The sequence below is a fragment of the Microtus oregoni genome, unplaced genomic scaffold, assembly GCF_018167655.1.
Source record: "Microtus oregoni isolate MIOR12 unplaced genomic scaffold, Mior012 000031F_ref0000149, whole genome shotgun sequence".
Taxonomy (NCBI): Eukaryota; Metazoa; Chordata; class Mammalia; order Rodentia; family Cricetidae; genus Microtus; species Microtus oregoni.
The window spans coordinates 21,115,794-21,136,696 of record NW_024543090.1 but is presented as its reverse complement, the minus strand read 5'-3'; the positions used below and the strand labels follow the sequence as shown (position 1 = coordinate 21,136,696).

At 53.2% G+C, this 20,903-nt stretch overlaps 1 protein-coding gene across 2 annotated transcripts; it reads right to left on the bottom strand.

The window, feature by feature from the left end:
• Positions 1 to 1,013: 1,013 nt before the first annotated feature.
• Positions 1,014 to 20,696, bottom strand: Tyro3 (TYRO3 protein tyrosine kinase). 2 transcript variants are annotated; one of them, XM_041679069.1, is made up of 19 exons: positions 20,195 to 20,696; positions 18,388 to 18,571; positions 17,947 to 18,047; positions 16,852 to 17,022; positions 15,373 to 15,459; positions 14,523 to 14,638; positions 11,790 to 11,967; positions 10,807 to 10,952; positions 10,201 to 10,345; positions 9,425 to 9,554; positions 9,240 to 9,340; positions 8,887 to 8,982; positions 8,516 to 8,596; positions 7,753 to 7,845; positions 7,264 to 7,385; positions 6,785 to 6,894; positions 6,462 to 6,621; positions 6,119 to 6,255; positions 1,014 to 2,490 (listed from the first exon to the last, which is right to left on the bottom strand). In XM_041679069.1, exons 1-19 carry the CDS (start codon positions 20,286 to 20,288, stop codon positions 2,100 to 2,102), a joined length of 2,643 nt encoding a protein of 880 aa, XP_041535003.1. In that variant the 5' UTR covers positions 20,289 to 20,696; the 3' UTR covers positions 1,014 to 2,099. The 2 variants fall into 2 exon arrangements, with proteins under 2 accessions (XP_041535003.1, XP_041535004.1); XM_041679070.1 differs by lacking the exon at positions 20,195 to 20,696 and adding an exon at positions 19,213 to 19,276.
• Between the last annotated feature and the right edge of the window lie 207 nt (positions 20,697 to 20,903).

The window sequence follows — 20,903 nt, the reverse complement described above, 5'->3', positions numbered from 1 at the left end:
AACTAGGTTGCAGATGGCAATACCAAGAAGCAATTCTGTTTCTGGTATCTCTACTCCTCAAGAGGCTCGTTTTTCCTCAACCCAGGTTTCTGGAGTGAAGAGAAGACAACCTAAGGAAACATTTGACAGGGTAGAGAGAACAGCCCGTCTAGTCCATATTTTTTCTGTGGGGGTGGGGATGGGAGTGGGGATTCAAGACAGGGTTTCTTTGTAGCTTTGGAACCTGTCCTGGAACTAATTCTCGTAGACCAGGCTAGCTTCGAACTCACAGAGATCCATCTGCCTCTCAAATGCTGAGATTAAACGCATAAACCACCACTGCCTGGCCTATTCCAAAATGTTTGCATTTGCCAGAGCCCAGTGGGAGTTAATACCCTTGGGCGGTGGGATTACAGGCCATCTGCATCTTCCTAGTGTCCACAAAGACAATGTATTATCTTTAATATGGAGAGTTTACTGGGTCTAATCTAATGAGAAGCATATTGTGTTTAACCCAGAAAAGTTAGGGATCAGGAAGAAAAAGTTTTTCTTAATCATATCATGTAAAGATAACAGCTGTCTACACTTTGGCATATCTTTCCAGACTTTTCGCTGCTGAGATGCCTCATTGTTTCCTGGACTGGAAGGGGAAAAATGTTAAAGTTAAGACAAAGCTGCCAGGAGGTGGTAGTGTCAGATGGTGGTGGCGCACACCTTTAATCTCAGCACTCAGGAGGCAGAGGCAGGTGGGTCTCTGTGAGTTCGAGGCTAGTATGGTCTACAAGAGCTAGTTCCAAGACAGGCTGCAAAGCTTCAGAGGAACCCAGTCTCAAAAAAAAAAAAAAAAAAGACAAAGCCTTGGGTTGGGCACCATAGCACAGGAATTTAATCCTGGCACTGGAGACAAGGCAGGTCTATCTCTGAGTTCCAGGTCAGCTAGGGATACTTAGTAAGACCCTGTCTCAACAAAAAACCAAAACAAAATAACAAAAAAGTATCAGCAATGATTTTAAGAATAAATAAAGCTTTGATTCTTTAGTTTTCAATTTTATTTGTTTTGAAATAGCAACTTAATAGCTTAGAGATGTCCTTAACAGCAAGGGCCTACCCCATGCACTCCAGGAGGTTCCTGGAGCCTAGACCCCAACCCTGGCTCCAGGAACCTCTCTCTCCCACATCAGCTACCAGGCTTGTTTTCTCTCTGGACACTTGAGACAAAGAGGATGTCCACTTAGAGAGGAGGGTGGGCCTAAGGGTCACCATGTGGAAGGGTTGGACTTAGACAGAACTGCCTCTGTTAGTTTGGTGGGTATTTGGGGGCTTGGTAGCATGCTCAGACAGACCGTGGGAAGCTTGGAGGGGTCTTGAACTGCTTCACTCACTTCTGGGCAAGCCCCTCAGTGCCCCTCAGCACCCTTCCACCAGACAGACTCAGAAAGGTCTGCCTTTAGAAGACAGATCTCTGTAGCCTTTTGTCTTCCTACATGCCTCAGAGGCACCCAGTCAGTTCCTGGCCTTGGCAGGGTGGGGAATCAGGAAGGTGATGAGGATTCAGACCTGAGAAAATCCCACCATCTCCTGCCGCAGAGCTTTGGGGCCCAAGTGTGCCAATCCCTTCCTGCCACCTAAAAGTGAATACAAGAATATCTCTTTGTGATTTGGAGGGGCAAACCTGGCATTTAAGCCTAAGTGTGGTGGGCACTGATGTGCCTCCAGGCTGCAGGCAGCTCCAAGCGTGCACTAGAAGTAGTAGCAGCTCAGGCAGGAGGGTAGGGGCCCACAGGGCTGTTGCTACCCTCCTCTATTGCCATCCACACCCATGGTACCCATGGAAACATAGCCGCCACCCCCACCTCCTGCCAGCTGCCTGCATTCAGGCAACCAGCTCTAGCTCACCTCCTCTAAGCCAAGGCCTGAACTGATGCCAGGCTGGCCAGAGTGGCTGCAGGAAGAACTGGGATTGGGCAATTTGGTCAGTCCAGGTGCCAGCACAGCTTGGGAGGGCTACCACAGGAGCCTCCATACCTTGCTGCCTGGGCTGTGATCAGGCTGGGCTTAGTCAGCCAGCACAGTGGCCAGCAGAGCCGGATGGATGGCCCCAGCTGTCCTCTGCCTGCGGGCTAACAGCTACTGTGGGGCAGTAGCCCTTGCTGCAGCAGCAGCAGCCTCTGGGTCTCACTGAGGGGGCTTTCTGGCTGCTGCTCAGACTGCCCGGGGGACTCCGCCAGCCCTCCAGGGCTGAAGATGTACCGACAGTCACTGGAGATGCCACCTACTGCCCCCAAGCCACTGCCATCCCCTGCCTCGCCGCTAGACTGCTCTCCACAGGGCAGCTCAGGGCTGCTTCTCTCAGTCGGCTGCTCGGCTCTCTCAATGTTAATGTACAAGGGGTCCTGGCTGGTGGACAACACAGACAGGTGGCCCAGAATGTTCTCCAGTTCCATCCGCAGGCATGTGAAGCTTGGGCGCTGCTTCGGGTCCGCGCTCCAGCACTGGTACATGAGATCATACCTGAGGTAGAGAGAAGAGTGAGGAGAGGCGTGGCCACAAAGCAGAGACCCTCTAGGTCACGTGACACTGAGCGAGGGGAGGGGGACACACTTTAACACTGCTATAGGTTTACTATGCATTAAGATCACATGGATTTAGTGTGTGTACATAAATGTGCACATACTCATGAACTCATATGCATGCACCACAGTTCACATGTCAAATGACAAGTTTTAGGGATTGGCTTTCTCCTTCCACCATGTGGGTCCCTAGGATTAAACTCAGGTGTTGTCCAGCCTTGGCAGCAAGCACCTTAACCTGCCGAGCCATCTTGCCAGCTGAACATCTAACAGTTCCTATTTTGAAAATACGGAAATTGGCCGGGCGGTGGTGGCGCACGCCTTTAATCCCAGCACTCGGGAGGCAGAGGCAGGCGGATCTCTGTGAGTTCGAGGCCAGCCTGGTCTACAAGAGCTAGTTCCAGGACAGGAACCAAAAGCTACGGAGAAACCCTGTCTCGAAAAATCAAAAAAAAAGAAAAGAAAATACGGAAATTGAAGCATGGAGAGATTAAGAACCTTGATTATAGGCTGGAGAGATGGCTCAGTCGCTGAGAGTGAGTACTGCTTTTGCTGAGGACACACGTTCAGTTCTCAGCACCCATGTCAGGCAGCTCATAAGCACTTGTGACTTCAGCTCTAGGGGGCTCTGACATCTCTGGCCTCTATGGGTACCAGTACTCACACTCACATACCCAATTAAAAAATAATAAAACTAAATCTTTAAAAAAAAATCCTTGAGCCAGGCAACGATGGCACACACCTTTAATCCCAGCACCCAGGGGGCAGAGGCAGGTGGGTCTCTGTGAGTTCGAGGCCAGCCTGGTCTACAAATTGAATTCCAGCCAGAAATGTTATACAATTAACCATGTCTCAAAAAAAACAGAAACTAAAAAATCCTTAATAAAGTCACGCAGGTAGCAAGTAGGAATGGTAAAGCACACCTGTAACCCCAGCACTCAGAAGGTAGAGGCAGGAGGATCACTACCAGTTTGAGGTGGGCTTAAGATACATTTTGAATACAATGAGGCCAACCCAAAGCTGCAGGGCAAAGCCCTGTTTCAAAAAAATAAAACACAGGGTTGGTTAGGAGAGTAGCTCAGTGGGTAGGAGACTCAGCTGCCTGGTAAGCACAAAGGCCTGGGTTTGACCTCCAGTACCTCCTAACTGCTACTCCTGTAATTCCAGCACTTGGGAGGTGGAGGCAAGTTCAAACTACCCTTGAGCTACGTAGCAGGTTTGAGTCTGGTTTAGGATGAGTGAGATCCTGTCTCAAACAAATTCCCCAAAGTCACTGAGCTATGACTTGAAGCCACAGAGGCCAGTGGCCCCAGCTTCTGCGCTGTCTCAGGAGGGAGACTAAAATACAAGTGCTTCTGTCTTACACAGAACCCCAGAGTCAGGATCATCTCCCCTGTTTGTGTTCTGTGGTGCTGGAGAATCCCGGGTCTCATGCGTACTAAGCAAGTACTCTGTGCTGAGCTACCATACCCCAGACCCTGGACCCAGGGCTCTTTTCAGGTGGTAGACTGGTACACTCCCCTTTTGTCCCAACTTCAAACGAGGCAGAACCCACGCATGTACGCTCATTTTCAGAAAAGCTTCCAGCCCTCTCCCTGTGCCAGGAATACTCCACCCAACACTTATTTCATGAGCCTTATAGTTTCCACTGTTTCTAAGGACACACACGGACGGACACACACACACTCCTTCCCTCGTGGGAAAGGTCTGAGACAAAATGCAATCAGCAGTGCCTGACTCTTGTCCATGGCAAAAGCCCCAAGTGACTGTCTCACAAAAAAAGCCCTCCTAGACAAGGCCCCAATGGCAGAAGAATCATGCCAGACCCCAGGCAGGCTGTGGGAATAGTCCAGAACTGTGGGTATATGGCCAGACTGGGACATATTCTCAAGGCTGTGTGGGAAGCCAACTGGCACCTTTCCTCCAAGGCTGCCTGGTGGGAGGCCAGTGTCCGCCCACCCTTCATTGACAACGGCAGCTCCAGTCTGGGAGAAGGCTGAGCCAGGGTCTATCTCTCCTGCTTCCCAGAGCTCAGCTGCAGCACTAGAAGAGGGCTGAGGCTGGGACAGCCACAAGGAGACCTGAGCTTTCAATCTCAAATGCCTGAGCTCAGTTAAAGAATAGGTGGGCAGGGCTGGTTCCTGTACTCAACCTTCTATCTAAAGTTCCAGTGAGGGGTTAGGGTGTAACACAGTGATAGCGCACTTGCTTATCCTATACAGTCCCTGAGCTCAATTCCCAACACCAAGATAAATAAATAAATGTTTTGGTTTTTTCCCAGACAGGGTTTCTCTGTGTTCCCTAGCTGTCTGTCTTAGAACTCGATTTGTAGACCAGGCTGGCCTTGAATTTACAGAGATCTATCTGCCTCTGCCTCCTGAGCACTGGGATTAAGGGTGTGTGCCACCAGGTCTGGTACTAAATGATTTAAATCTTTCTCTTTTGGTGCCAGGCTCCAGATACTCTCAGTGCCCGAGAGGAGACCACTACCATTCAAGCTCACTCCCCTCCACCCGTTCATGGCTGCGGCACTCCGGAGGTCTAACTTCAAAGCTACACGGGACAAAGGAACATGAATTCATGCTTCTAGACCATGCTGGAATTAGAGAGTAATTCTAGAACAGACCAAACACAGTTGATTTCATGGTTGAGAGCATGAACTCTAAAACCACAAGGATCTAGGTTCAAGTACCAAATTAATCACATAATAGCGTGTGACCTTGGCCACGTTACTTAGTCTCTTTAATCCTATTTCCTCATCCACAAAATGGAGATAATAAGTCTTTTCCTTATAGGGTTAGAGACAGACCGCCTGGTAGAATACCTAATGGACCCAGCTCAGGGCAGTGACAATTATGTCATCCTGTCACGAGGGCTTGTTTACACTATAGTGGGAGTCCCGCCCTGCTCCACAGCAAAGAAAGGAGTCAGTTTCCTTCTTCCCAGGATCTCAGGTCCTCTCCTTCAAGGGGAGGCCAAGACCAAGAAAGAAGCCCAGGCCCCACCTTGATCTGGCTAAGAAAAGATAGTCAGTCAGGGGCTGCTTGTTTTTCCTGGGGCCCTGTATAGCCCTGTGTGAAAGGACCCAGGGCTAAAGCCAGGCTTCCTGACTAGCTGGGGTCCTAAGAAGTGACCAGGAAACCTGCACTGCTCAAATCAACTCTGTCCTCTGCCTTTCATGGCTCCTGATGCTCTCTAGAAACTGCAAACAACAGAGATAGGAAAAGCCTGGAGCAAGAACTATGGTGTAGGAGCCAGGCAGGGTGGTTCACGTTCTCGACTGTGATTCCAGCATTCTGGGGATCGAGACAAAGGGAATTCAGAGTCTGAGGCCAGCCTCAGCTGCTTAGGGAAACCGTCTCAACATTCCCCCTCCCAGGAAAAAAAGGGGGATGATGAGAGAGAAAACAGGGAGCTTGGCGGCAAATATGGACTAGGTCACTCTTGACTCTTGACTCCCAGATCCAAAAGAAGGGCTAACAAAGTCCAGTGGAGGTTCTGAGCTCATCCTGGATAGCAGCTACAGCACGGCCGAAGCCCCTCCCATAACCCCTACCCAGTATACTCACACTTCCTCCATACACTCCGGAGGCTGTTTCAGGCGGTTCCCGCCGATGAGGTAGTTGTAAATCTCAGCATTTTCGATGCCAGCGTATGGCGTCTGCCCACGAGTCATGATCTCCCACATGGTCACCCCGAAGGCCCACTGGTACAAAATCAGGGTTGGGGGAGAATATTACCAGGTTTCCTGAGCTAAGCAGAGCCAGATCTTGGAATTCTGGGGTCTCTTAACTCAGGTAATCAAAGCTCAGAGAGCAGAGCTTCGCTGGCCCGTTTTGGGGCCTGCACATCCACCCACACACTAATCCATCCTATTCACATTACCGAGCCCCACTGTGCCTCCCTGCTCACCACATCGCTCTGTACGGTATACAAGTTGTCAGCCAAGCTCTCCAGGGCCAACCACTTGACAGGCAATTTGGAGGCACAGCCCTGACGATAATAATCCCCACTGTAGATTTTCCGGGAGAGTCCAAAGTCAGCCACACACACCGTCATGTCTTCGGCCAGCCTGAGAGGAGTGTTGAAAGACAGTCAGTCTTTCCTGTGTCCACAGCTTTACCAAAGCCAGGCTATCCCCATGCATAGAGGTTCCATCCAGGGCAGGGGGTGACATTAGCGAATGCCAGGAGGTACTAACTATCTCTCACCCACCAGGCCACCACAATTCCTACATGCAATTCCGAGCTGCCAGGTCTCGGTGGATGAAGTTCCGGGAGCTCAGGTACTCCATGCCACAGGCAATGTCCACCATAAACCGGACCAGAGTCTGGAGGGGCAGGTTCTGGTAGGCAGACAGGGCAAGCTTAGGTTGGACCTACCCACTCCTTGGGGCACAATGACCGAAGCTCCCTGGCCAGAAAGTCTAAAAACCATCTTAAAGAATGATTAAAAGAGACAGGGGACCAAGGGCCTCCCAAGGAAGCTTTGGCAAGCCTGAGAAAGAGGTAGAGAATCATATATCTTCTTCCCAAAAAGGTCTTTACCTGACCTAAAAGTGCCAGCTAGGCTTCAACAGGGAAAGGACCCCTCTCTCCTGATAGCTCCCTGAGCCCTGCCCTCCGAGCCTCTTCTCCCCCAGGTTCTCTGTCCCTTTTCTAGGCATCACTCTCCCACCCAGTTCCTTGTGGCCACCCCCACCCGAGGCACTCACAAAAGGGTTCTCCCCAATCCGGGAGGCGAGAAGAAATGCATGCAAGTCTCCGTGCTTCATGAAGGGCAGGATGACCATGGGAATGGGGAGGCGACCTTTAGCCCTGCTCCGGAGGCTCACCCCTGGGAGACAAGGGAGGGTCAAAGAACTGGGCACAGAAGGGCAGCTAGGTATCTGCCTCAGTCCCTACCTGCTGGCTCCATTTTAAGCCCTTGTGCTGCTATCTCTTCTACCAGGGCACTTTTGTTCCTGCCCAGGTACCCACGAAGGACTCTCCTGCTGGTCCTTGCTCCTGGTCCACTCCCTGACCCTCTCCACCCACAGGAGCAGTTCTGAGTGAGGCTCCTCACAGCCAGGTTTCTCCAGCACCTCACTCACTACCTGCTGGCTCACTGAGTACCCAAACTCCTCTCCTCCAGGCGGCCCTCTCACGTTAGTGGAGCATATTTTTAGCCCTATTCTATATCTGCTTCCTCCATTTGGGCTCACCAACAAGCTTGGCCACGTGTGGATGGTCAAACTCCTTCATGCAAGCTGCTTCTCTGAGGAACTCTTCTATGTCGCTTGAGGCAATGATGTCAGCTGGGAGAAAGCAAGGGGGAGGAATGGGAACAAGATTCACTCCACACCCTCCCAAGACTCCTCAGACCAGTCCTTCAGAAGCCCTGGGCTTCACAAGGGACAGGGGAACGGTGCTGTCCAACATTTTCTCGGCCTGCTTATGTTTTCCTATGCATCTTCGCATTTGTCTGTGTGAGACAGTACAGCCTGGATTCACACCCGCGATCCTCTGCCGTGGTCCTCACCACGGTCCAGCCTGGATTCACACCCGCGATCCTCTGCCATACTCCTCACCAGCACTGAATCATCACTGACATTTTTTAGGCTAGGAGGTCTTGCTTCATAGCTCAGGCTGTTTTGGAACTCATTATGTAGCCCAGGCTGGCCTCAAACTTCTAACAATCCCCTGCCTCTGCCTCTCCAGTGCAGATTGCTGGCCATCCCTTTGGTTTTGACAGCCCATGTCAGTGAACGGAGAGGGATATCAGGGCTGACGGCACAGAGCGAAGCTAGGGCACGGACCCTTGTGTGGGCTCACACTTTTGAATTAGTCATGTGGGGCGGTCAGCATCCTTGCTGGTGCCAACTAGCTTCTTGGGAACTCTCAGGCCAAAGTGCAGCCTGCTCTAGGACCTGTTACTCCCTTTACCCCTCCTCCCCAACTGGCAACAAATCCCATCGTCTAACTCACCTTTCAGCATCTTCACAGCTACTTTCACGAAGGAGCCGTCTTCCTGTTTCAGCTGGGCTTCCCGCACTGACCCAAACTCTCCTAGGCACCAATGGACAGGGCAGGCACCTCAGGTTCCCTACTCCCTTCCCTCTCAGATGACTCCCCATGGGGTCATAAAACCATCCCCTAAAGCTCTTAAAGGAGGCTGTGTTGGGAACGGCTCCCTGTCCTCCTTGCCTCCAGCCACCATTCCTTATAATATCCCCAAATCAGGCATTGATAGGTATATCTTGTTTATAGGAGCTGACCCAAATTTATACCCTGGAAGTGCCAGGAACAACATGTTCAGAGAGGGCAAACTCATGCCAGTCCCTGCAGAGCCCCCACACCTTTGCCCAACATCCGGCCGAGGGTGAACTGCTGCTCTGGGATGAGGACATCCTCCAGCTTGTCCTTCAATTCATCGCTGATGCCCAGGCTGTCCACTGCAGGGAGGAGGTGAGAAAGGGGCAGGAGAGTAGTCAAATCCACACTCCGGGCTGCTATCGCCACCCAGCTCCCTGTCCCCAGCACCGAGCCTGGATCTCCCATATTGTAAGCTCTACCAGGCACTTCTACCAGGGTGTCTGTTTCATTACTCTGGGACTTGTCAAGGTTCAGCTACTTTAGCTGGATTAATGAGGAAAAAAGTAGGGTCATAAGACAGTCTGTCTTCTCCCTTCCATGATCCTCCATCACTCACGTGTGGCCTCAATGCGTTCAGGCCTTTCTCGATTGAAAGACCGAGCTGCCCGGAAGTGTACAGCTGGTTCCCCTCCGGCCATGACACTGTCAAAGGCTTGCCTAAAGAGGAATCCAGGACTTCAGGTAAATCCCCAGGCCTGTGTTACCGCAGACACTTCACTCTCCACAGTCCCATTTCCTTACCCGAACCGTGTTTCCTTTCGCCTCTTTCGAAGCAGGATGAGGGCCAAGGCAGCAGCAGTGATCAGGGCGGTAAGTACCCCGAGGACCACAGGCACCCAGGATGTGCGGCTGTGGGGAGGGCCCTGCCTTCCTGTGGGAGGGAAAGGCAATGACATGAGCCAGGCCGACACCAAAATGTCCTTTTAGAACTTTCCCAGATGGCTGCCTGTAGAGAGCTGCGTGGAGCCACACCTGATAATCAGCTCCTAATATTGGCTAAGGCCTGATCACGCAATGATTGTCGGCTGCTTGCATATGCGTGAACTTATGGGCAGTGCCCACCTGGCAATCCGGGGCTGGCGGCCCGTGCCTTTTTAAGGGCTGGGAGAGGTTTGCCCAGAGAGAGGGAGAGAGAAAAAGAGAGACAAGGTCCTGAATAAACTGCTAGCAGGAAGAGCTCCGGTGTTGCATCATCCTTGCTGGTCGAGGTGGGCGTGACAGCTGCCTCAACTAGCCTTAACAAAAGTCTTCTTGGCTTCCCAAGTTGAGAAGAGGGACAAGTGAAAGAGACCCTAGAGCAAGACCCGAGAGTTTCTACCTGAGCTCTGACAGACCCTGGCTGCTGTGACCTGCAGGGTGACCAAAGCAAAGGCAGGAAAACCAAGCTAGAAACACCAAGCCCGGGCTCAACTCCTGGACTCGTTAACTTGGGAGGCTGCACTGGAAAGAGAGGTGTCGCATGCCTCCTCTCTTCAGTCTGTTATCCTTGAAAGCCTTGACTCCCTAAGCCAGGTTACCTGCATGGTCATGAGAAGACACCACCAGTGGCTGACTCCAGGGCCCATAGCCAACTGCATTGGAGACACACACGCGCAAAATCAGGTCCTTCTGGGGATCCCAGCCGGTCAGATTGGCCCTGGTCCCTTCCACCATCAGCTCATCCTGCAGCCAGGGAAAGCCCCACCCCCACACTGAGTCTGGGGAAGCCTCCAGCTGGGATTGGAGGGCAGAAAAAAAGTTCAGCTAGGAATCTGGGAACCTTTTGGGGTATAGTGAGTGATGAGGGGGGGGCTGTAGCACACAACCCTCCTGAGCATCACCACATTCCTGCCCAAGTGCAGGGAAGAGGCCTCATCCCTGGAGGAGAGGAAGTAGAGCTGGGGCTGGAGACAAAGCTTTATCTGTGCTTCAGACCCCCACCCCCTTTTGTAGTGACAGGAATAGGCTTCCTGCTTTGCATACAAAGTGGCCACAGGGCTATCCCAGCCCCAGATACAAACCAATGGGACTGGGACAGGGAGCTGGACTTGCCAGGGGGGGTGGAGGGTATTCCCTGGGGCTGTAAGAGGCCCAGGCCCTCCAGCACTGCAAAGCAAGCAAGCAGAGAGGGCTGTCTCCCTTACCTGAGTTCCATTTTCTTGGACCCAGGACAGTTTATAAGGTCCCAGGGGGCCTTCTCCAGGGTCCTCAGGGATCACTTCTTCCCATTCCAGGATAAGGCCAGAGTCGGTACGAATGGCATGGAGATTCTGGGGAGCTCTGGCTGGTGCTATACCCAAAGAAAGTAACTTGTCAGCATCCCTACTTTTCCACCATCATTATCCCACACAAACCAAGAGCTCAGGAGCTCAGAAAGCAGAGGGTGAGGAAAGGGCTTGCCTCCCAGCTGCGACTGCTAACATCCCGTGCTGGGAGAGGGCAGCCTGGCAGGACAGAAGTGGCCCAGCCCCCACATCTCTACAGTGCTGCTCTTCAGCACCCTGGTACTGCTTGGCCCTTCCCCCACCCGGCCTCTTTTAACAGCTAGAGAACAACAAGCAAATTCCCAGGCAGAGTGTTCTTTGACTGGCAGTGCGGCTCTACTTTGCTGCACTTTCCCACAAAAACGTCTACACGGCTCCTTCTATTCCTGCAAACCTCACTCACGCCTCTGTTGCCCAGGCCTTTCCAACCCCGGAGCTCAGGGGCCTTATAAATGAACAGAATCATAAACACACTTAAAACACAAGTTTTCTTTTTTTTTTAAACTCAATTCTGTGGTTCTCCAGTCTGGACTCAATAGATAACCCTTGTGTCACAATGTCAGAAGGCCGGCCATCCCAGAGGGATTTTTTTCTTTTTTAAAGAGGTACAGGGGATTGAAACCAGGGCCTCCTGAATGCTAGGCCAAAGGATCCATCCCGGAGCTGAATTCTAGCCCTCTGTAGAGGATTCTGCTTGGCCCCCTGGAGTACTCTTACCATACTGTCCCATGGTTTCCAGTTTGCTTATCTATCTGTTCCTCCCATAAGAACTCGATACAAATGGTATGCAGTAGGTGCTCAATAAGTGCTGATTGATTGACGCCTTCCCTCTCCAGTCTTATCCCTCTTGCTGAGTTTCTTACCTAGGCCCTTTGTCTGAAAGGGCACCCAGTCAGCATAGGGGGAAGGCCCCAAGGCGTTGGCACAGCGCACCCTAAGGCTGTAGTTGGTGGCAGGGGCCAAGTCCCGAAGCAGGCAGGTAAAGGGTGGCACTGGAACCACGACAGCCAGGACCTCCCAGTCTCCTGGGGCTTGTGCCACCTTCAGGAAAAACAGAAACAAAAACAGAAAAGCACAAAATTGATGATATCAGATAAGGTCTCTGAGATGGAAGACTGGTTAGATATGGCTTGAACAAATGTTTCCTCTAAGTCTGTCAGCACACACCTGCCCCAACTTGTCTCCACAAGACCAACCCAGGTTCAACCTCTCTTTCACAGATGCTGATCCTCTTGCTTGGAATGACCTGCAGTTCCCTGAGAAGTCCTAGTTATTCTGAGACTGCGCACAATCCCGGCGGTTGATTGCTCATGGGTGAGGCCCTGCCTCCAATACCCAGCAAGGAGGAGAGGCAGGACAAGTGTCCCTTTTGCTGTTGTTTTTGATACAGGGTTTCTCTCTGTGTGACTCTGGTTTCAAAAAAACTCACTCCGCAGACCAGGATGGCCTTGAACTCAGAGACCCGCCAGCCTCACCTTCCCCAAGTGCTGGAATTAAAAGCGGGCACCACTATGACAGGTTTAGTGTCACTTTCTTGATGTCTCGGCAACTTCAAAACCTCCGCTTGCCAATTTGTACCTAGTGCTCGACTGCTTCAGATATCCGCCATCTCTGTTGACTCACCACCAAAGCTCAGAGCTTTCCAAGGAAAGGACAACGGGGAGCAAGGGCTCTTTGAACCGGCTTCCTACTTTACATTCTGGAGGCCCAGGACAAGAGTCCAAAGGCCGGACGGCCTATGTGTGTGCTAGGGGTGCAGCTCAGTGCAGAGAAGTCAATAGATACTCAAATGCCCTGAGTTCAATCCCTGGCATTCCTTCACACACACACACACACACACACACACACACACACACACTCATAATAAATCTATTTTACCTATTTATTTAGAAGTGCTGGGGACCAAGTGCCGGGCCTTACATATGCTACACTAAGTGAGTGCCGCTTGGCTGCACTACAGTGCTAGCCTAGTCTCTTTTCATTGCCATATTCTCTCTTTCCCTTCCTCTAAGAAAGCCTCACGTAGCTGAAGCTAGGCCTGAATTCATTCTATAGCCAAGAATATTCTTGAGTCAGGTGGTGGCGACGCATGCCTGTAATCCCAGCACTCAGGAGGCGGAGGCAGGCAGATTCTGTGAGTTTGAGGCCAGCCTGGTCTACAAAACAAGTTTCAGGTCAGCCAGGGCTAGACAGATAAACCATCTCGAAAACAAAATAAAAGAGATAAAAAAATAAAAAGAGACTATCCTTGAGCCTCCTGAGTGCTGGATTAGAAGTGTCTGTCACCAAGCCTGATTTATTTTAGGTGGTGCTGGGGATAGAACCCAGGGCTTCCTACATGCTAGGCAAGCACTCTATCAACTGAGCTACATCTCCAGGTATTCCCCGACTCCCCACCACCTTTTTGGGGAGCAGGGGCAAGGTCTTACATAGCCTAGGCTGGCTTTGAACTGCTGACTCTACCTCCCAAGTGCTAGGATTATAGGTGAGTAAAACCACCTGGAAGGTTGGGTTTCCATTTGTAATTCTCCAAATCCTTGTGTGTGGTAGCCCGGGAAAAGCTGGGCCCCAGGAATGAATCTACACCATGAGGGCCTTCCAACGCCTGGCAATGGACAATGCTGACTGCTCCAACCCACCCACCCCCTGTGGCTGCGATTAGACAGAGAAGTACCCATGGCACAGAAAGGTCTACCTTTGGGAGGATGGGCCAGGAGCCAGGGCACCCAGGGCAAGACATTCTGAATGCATAAGAGTGTTACCTGGCAGTTAGGATGTCCAGATAAGCTTGTCCCCTTTGCCCTGCAGACTCTGCCCAGGGACAAAGGGCTATGGCCAGGGTGAAGCTAGGGGAGGGCCCATCCTGCCTTGGGGACTTAATTAGAAGTTTCAAAGGTTCATACTAAAGGACTGGGAATACATAGAGTGTTTGCTTAGCATGTGCAAGGCCCTGGGTTTGTCCCCAGTACAGGATGAATAGATGGACGGATAGACAGACAGACAGACAGACAGATAAGGTTCTCATTAAATCCCCTTTGAATAGAATGCTATCAACCCTCCCTACCTTTTCTATTTACCAGGGTTCAGGACCCCTCCTGGCCCTCATGTTCTCTTTAGGGGCAGTGGCAGGATATGAAAGGGAAGAATATCAGATATGTTACAAGAAAAACTCTTTGAGCTTGATGGTATAGGGTTTGCCTAGTTAGTATGTGAGAGGCCAGATTTGATCCCCAGCCCTGAAAGGAAGGAATAAATTGAAAGAAAGAATAATCTCCCAGCCAGCTGGTTGGTGGCCCATGCCTTTAATTCCAGCACTTGGGAGGCAGAAGCAGAGCTCTGTGAGTTTGGGGCCAGCCTGGTCTACAGAGCTAATTTTAAGACAGCTGCCCCCATCTGCTCTGGACCTGCTTTCTAATATAAAGAAGGCATAGGCTTTGAGCCCCTGTTACTAAAGTCAGGGACAGAAGACTCTTTCTGTCCCTGGGCTCTTTCTACCGAGAAGCAGCATGTACTTCAGACCCAGAGTCCCAGGCAGGCCTAGTTAAGGGACAGCTGTCACACACTGCAGCCAGAATGAGCAGTCAGTGAGAGCCTACCTGCACGGTACAGGAATGGAGCAGAGCTAACCCGTCGGCACCCGGCACCCAGGCCACGCTAGCATTGCGGCTGGAGATGGTCGTCACTGTGATGTTGAAGGGAGCTGCAGGCGGTGCTGTGGATAGGGACTGAGTGTCAGTGTCCAGTAAGATATGAGAGGAGGAAGGAAGGCATAGGAGTCAAGCCTTGAATTCGTCCTAGGGCATGGAGCACCCTCTAAAGATGGCTACTCAGCATGTTCAAGGCATAGGGGAGCATAAACTGGCTACCGGTAGAGCACTGTTATTCACACCTGGGAGAGTGCCTAGGCTGAGGGCAGAAGCTGACTTAGCGGATAAAGGGCCCTGACTGAAGAATAAGGTGGGGGAGGGGTGTTCTGGGGCTACCAAAGGGGAAACAGGCAACTGCCCGGCTTCTACAGAGAAACACCTTTGTACACTAGCTAGCTTCTCTCCTCCCTCTCCCCTCCCCCTCTGCACCAACACTTTGGGTATCCTGCTAGCCTGCTGCTCCCACTCCCTTTCCCTCTATACCAGAGACAGAAACAAGGTTGAATAAAAGCCTTGACCATCTCCTGCTGGCTCCAACCTTCCCTCCCGCCCAGGGACTCTGCTTCGTGATGGGAAATCTGCTGTGACGTCAGGATTCTATTCTTGTCTCTGCTGTGGCAGGGTCTCAGGTGCTCCCACTAGGAATGGGAGCTCGCCAATCACCCCTCACCTGGAGATTCCTGCAGAGCTGATGCAAGCTGGCAAGCCAGCCAATTCTACAGCTAGACAGCTGGCTGAGTCGGCTCCTGTCCCCCCCCCCCCCGCTCCCCCCTCCCTATCCCGGCCTGTGTCCCCCTACCTTGAAGGCGAATAATGGCTGGTCGGGAAGTGGCCAAGCCTTTTATGTTGTGAGCTTCACAAGAAAACTCTGTGCGCTGGGTCACTCCTGAGGCCAGAAAACCTTAGTTAGTCCCAGCAGCAACCCCCACTGGGTGAGTTTAGGGAAGAAGGGACTCCAATGTAGGCTCTCCCCCAGAACACCTTAGACGCCCCTCCAGCCCAAGGAATGGGGTGGCCAGTGGGGTACAGCAGAATGGGCTTGGATGGTATTCTGTTTCCCCATCTGTCGAATGGGAGAATTGTTAAGAATCAGGTAATTGATTTGAAGTGCACAGCACACAGTGAGAGCTCAGAGAAATGTTAGAACCGTGCCTCCCACCTCAATCTCATCTCCCACAAACAGCACAGGGCACCTCCCTTCTCTGGCAACTCCTTGATTGTGCATACCAGAGCCCTTTTGTTTGTTCTCTGCCCGCCACTGTCACATTGGAGATCCTTAGCTTTGTGAGACTTTGCTCCTCATGCATGTACCATGCCTAACCAACCATCCTCAATTCTTTGGGGGCTGGAAAAGTAGCTTCAATCCTTTTGTTTCCCTTCCATTCCCTGTGGTGCCCAGCACAGTGTGGTCTATGCAGTAGGAGTTCAGGAGTTCCACTGAGTTGTTATTATTACAGGGCTGGCTGCCTGAGGGTCCTTACCCCGCACATCTGGAGAGAAGCTGAAAGCTGCGAGCCCAGCCTCCTCTCTGAACAGGTCCTGCCCTGGCACCAGCAGGTCCTATCGTCCATCACAATTCAGATCCCTGGGGACTTCCCTTTCATGCTCAGACTCAGCTATTTTGCACAGTTCAAGCCTCAACTGGAAAAAGTACACTTAGTTTCGCAGACTGGCAAGTCTCACAAAATGTGGTGTATATGCCCAGGATCTCGAGGGTCTGGGAGACTGTGCAGGTGTGACTGCTTGGGGTATAACTGTAGAGGGAGAGGAACAGATTGGGAATTTTGTAGAAAGGGCGTCAGGTGAGGAGGCCCTGTATTTTGATGCTGGCCTCTCTCTCCCCTTTACCCTCCCCCATTTCCCTTTCTATAGCCTGAGTCCTCTCCCAGTTTGCCAGACACTCCTCCTTAGCTCTGCGTGGGCTGGTTTCTGGCTCCTTCCCTGGGGAGGGGGGGAGGATGGGTGCCCCTGATCTCATACAGTTCCTCTCTCAGGGCCAGCTGTGCGAGGATCAGACTGCCGTGGGTGAGGCAAGAAGGTCCCAGCACCCTCGGTAAGCACACACAGCAGGAACACACCTAATCAGCCCACCTCGCCAGCACGGCACACCTGACTAATGAGCTCAGCAATGGCATGGCTCACGCATCGGACAATGAGATTTGCTCTGGCCACTCAGACAACAAACTCGGCTTTATGCAGATCCCAACTCTATAATGCTCCCTCCTCCAGGCAGGGACCCAGCGCTCTCTGCTCGAAGCCCCCTCCTGAGGTTGCTCACCTGTCACATTTAAAACAGAGGGAGAGGGGGCGGGTCCCCCAACCTTAGTGAGTCCTCTCCACCAGAAAATGGTTACAGGTTCCGGAGGACCCACGGCCTCACAAGACAGTTGGAAAGGGGCATTGGGTGGCACTGCCAGATCTTTTGGTTCCACTGTGAAGAATGGCACACCTAGGGAGAAAAGGGTGTTAGCCCAGCCACCTCTTAGCTTCCTGCCGCTCAAATCACAAGTTCATTTCCATTTGAACTATTCTGTACGGCCCACACCACAGGACCCTCTCGAGGGGGTCAGCCGCAAACAGGCCCGAGGTGTGGGGAGGGGGCAGCGTGGCCTTTGTTTTCACCATCTTCTTCTTTTGCTGCCACAGCCCCCACAGTCCCTTCCCAGACCTGCTCTGACAGCCCTTCTCAGAACACTGGAGAGGCTGGGGTGGGGAGGTGGGGGGAGGAGCACCCTGGGAGGGGGAGTGGGTGGGAGCTTTAGCAGAGTTCTGCTGGCAGGCCCCGGCTCCTGTTCAGGGCCCTTTGTTACTTTCTTAGTCACTTTGTTTTCCAGGGCTGAACAGCTCTGAGCTCCAGCAGCTGTGGAGCCTCCTTCCCCTCCCCCACCCCTCCCCTTTCCCTAGGTCCTCTAGGCAGAACGAGGTCCAGCTTCTCATGAATGCTTGACAGTTTGTTGCTCAGAAGGCTGTCACAGACTGGACGTCAGAGATTGTGGGTCCTAGCGGCCTCCTTGGTTCTTAGACATCCAAACTCCAGCAGGTGGGGGCCCTGATGTCTGTCTGAATTAGCCTAGAGCAGTGGTTTCCAACATGTGGATCACGACCCCTTTGGCAAACCATCTATCTCCAGAAACATTTACATTACAATTAATATCCATAGCAAAATTACAGTTATGAAGTAGCATTATGGTTGAGGGTCACCACAACATGGGGAACTCTATCAAAGGGTGGAACGAAGCATTAGGTAGGGTGAGAACCACTGGCCTAGAGCCTAGGCCACAGGAGACAGTAGGGCAGCTGAGCTTGCTCTGAGTTCTCTTCTGTAGAGGTATAGCTCTTAGCTCCAAGCCAAATGGCCCACACAGCTCCTCACCTTCCACGGTGAGCCATACTGACTGAGAGGTCTTGGTTTCTCCCCCATCCTTCACCTGGCACCAGTACAAGCCGGCATCAGACCGCTCCACTGACTTCAGACTGTGGAGACAGGAGATCAGGCAGGCTTACTTCTCAAAGTCAAGAGAGGCAGAGCCTTTAATCCCAGCACCCTAGAGGCTGAGGCAAGTGGACTGTGAGTTTGAGGCTAGACTTGTCTATATATAGAGAGAGAATGAGCTCCACACCACCCAGTGCTACGTGAGACCCTGAGCAAACTTAATGGGGTTTAGCATGGCCAGTCTCTAGAAGGTTCCATGGCTTGCCAAATTTTAAAACCACAGACCTCTAGACATCAGCACAGCCTCAGTTCCCAGGCCCTTATGAAATGGGCACAGGCTGTCTGTCCCCATTGCTGTCATCCCACACCACAGTCCTGCACCTGAGTAAGCCAATCCAGTACTGGTCGCTTATTGAGATGGACACCTGGCTTGCATTCTGGACCACAGTCCCATCCTTCATCCAGTGTATGTCAGGGTCCTCCATCCCCTCCACGCTACAGTTGATCTTCACTGGCTGCCCCTGAGACACTGTCATCTTCACTGGGGCTCCCATCAGCTTCAGGCCTGAGGGATGGGAAAGAGAATGTGTCGGTCTGACGGAGCTAGCCCGTGTCTCTGGGAACATCTCCCATTCTCTTCTAGAAAGCGGTGTCTAAGCTAGAAGGCTCATTCTCGGCCACGGCCAAGGAAGCAGAGACAGGACTCTATTTGAAGGAAGGTGGTCAGAACCAGGTTGGGAGAAAGAGCACGACAAGACCTCTAGTTTTCTGTCACTGCCCAGCCCCTTTAGAACTAAGAACCCCTTCCCCATAGCTCCCTATTACCCAATCACCAGGAGGCGAACTGAGCTGGAGTGACAGTGGAGACTAGTCACCTCCTGGAGCCAGCACTGCCTCGGGAATGACTGCTCTACCCAGCCAGTGCAACAGGCTGCCAGCTCTGTGCCCAGGGTGTCAGTCAAGCCCCTGAACTGCTGCCAGTACCCCTGCACCCCACCCCACCAAACGAAGGGAGGAAGGAGGGAGTGCTCCCCTGAAGCGGGGAACATATGGCTCCAAAACCACGTCAGATCAAACACATGGCAGCCTTCCTGGCAGCCGCCTGCTCTATTAATACCTGAATGTGTGCAGGGGCGGGAGCTAGGAAAATGGGAGGCAGAAGGGAGAGGTGGGGCCCTAAGCAGGAGCCTAAGACACCCCCCTCACCAGCCAGTGTGGCATCAACGAGGCCCACGTATCCTCCTCAGGCAAGGGTCTCCTCTAATGTTTTTAAACAGACGGGCAGGTGAAGTATCTGCATAAATAAAATCCAGACCTGTTTCTCCCAGCGCTTTACTGTGTAACCCTAGGTAAATTCCTGGGCTCACCGAGCATCAGAAACGCACCTAGAAATCTGTATCTACTTTCCACTCTCTCTTCCCCTCCTTCAGAGACTAATGTAGCAAGGAACTCAGTTTTAAGAAATGCCTCCTGGAAGTCTGCTGCCCTGAACCTGGTCTCTACCCTACTCCTTACGCTCTCCCAGAACAAGGAGAAATAGCCTCACACCCCTTCTACACCCAGTGGTTCCAGATGTGTGCAGTGGGAACTTGCGGACAAAGGTGCTGCCCTCCTGTCTCGGGGAAATGCCTCAGTGGCTATGTGACAACGTAAAGCTAATCCTCACGAGGACCAGTAACCTTCACCCAGCCCAAGCTCTTCGACATTCGGGTTTCCGGGAGCGCCAAGGGCCACAGGAACTAGATAGAGTACGGCCAGAGGTATTTTAGAAACCGGCACCTACACAGACCTGGGTGCTCAAACCCAGATCCCGTAGTTTCAGACTGGGACCTTCGGGGGTGTGCGGAACGCTGAAGGGTCCTCAAGACCGAGGAAAAGGGAGCAAACAACTAGGAAGATAGAGGCGGGAAAATACAGTCCTAGCACCCCCGACTGCCCACACCCCTCACTCCCTTCCTTTGCACCCAGCCAGCCTCGGGCGCGAGAAAGTTGGGGGCGGGGGCCGCAGCGGGAGGTTTGGCAGCCAACACCCGCTGCGTCCTAGCCTCGGCCTTTCAGCCCCGGACACCGACCCCAACCTCTGGCCGGCCCAGGCCCGGGTCTCTCCCACTGCCGTCCCTGGGCTGCGCCTCTCAGCCGTGCCGCTCGGCAGCCCCCCGCTCCCCGCCGCCTCCCGGGCCACCCCTACCTGCGGCCGCGGACTCGGGGAGCAGCAGAGAGGCCAGCCCCGCCAGCAGCAGCGGCGGGAGCCCCGGCCGCCCCATGCTCCGCCTCAGCGCCATCGGCGGCGACGCCGCACCATGCCGGGCCCGGCCCGCGAGCGCCGAGAGGAGGGCGACGGAGGAGGGGCGGGAGGCCCGCGGGAGGGGCGGGGGGCGGCGCTCGGTCGGGGCGTCCCGGACCCGCGGCCGCCTCGAGCCGCGGCCACCGCCGTCAGCAGCGAGGAGTCCCCGGGGCCGCGGCTGGGCCACCGCGCTCCTTCCACAGCCGCCGCCGCCGCCGCCGCCGCTGATTCATGTTCTTCTGCGAGCCGCCGCCTCCTCCCGGCCCGCCCTCCGCGGAGCTCGTGCCGCCCCCCCCCCGCCCCCCCTGCAGCCCCGGTGTTGAGAGCCGAGCGCTAACCTCGCCCGCTGCCGCCCGACCTCCCGCCCACTTCCAGACGGCGCAGCCAGACCCGCGCCCCGGCCACTCCACTGCCGCTGCGGAGGACTTGCCTGGCTCCCTGGACAGGCACCCGGCCACGCCCCTCCTTTCCCCCCCCCAATTACTTTCTAGTCTCCTGCGCGGCACCCTGGATCCTCTCTTCAGGACCCCGCTAGAAGCCCCTGCCACGCCCCAACACTGTTCTAGATCCTGACCTCAGAATCCCGCACAGCCCTCCCAGAACATAAAGCACC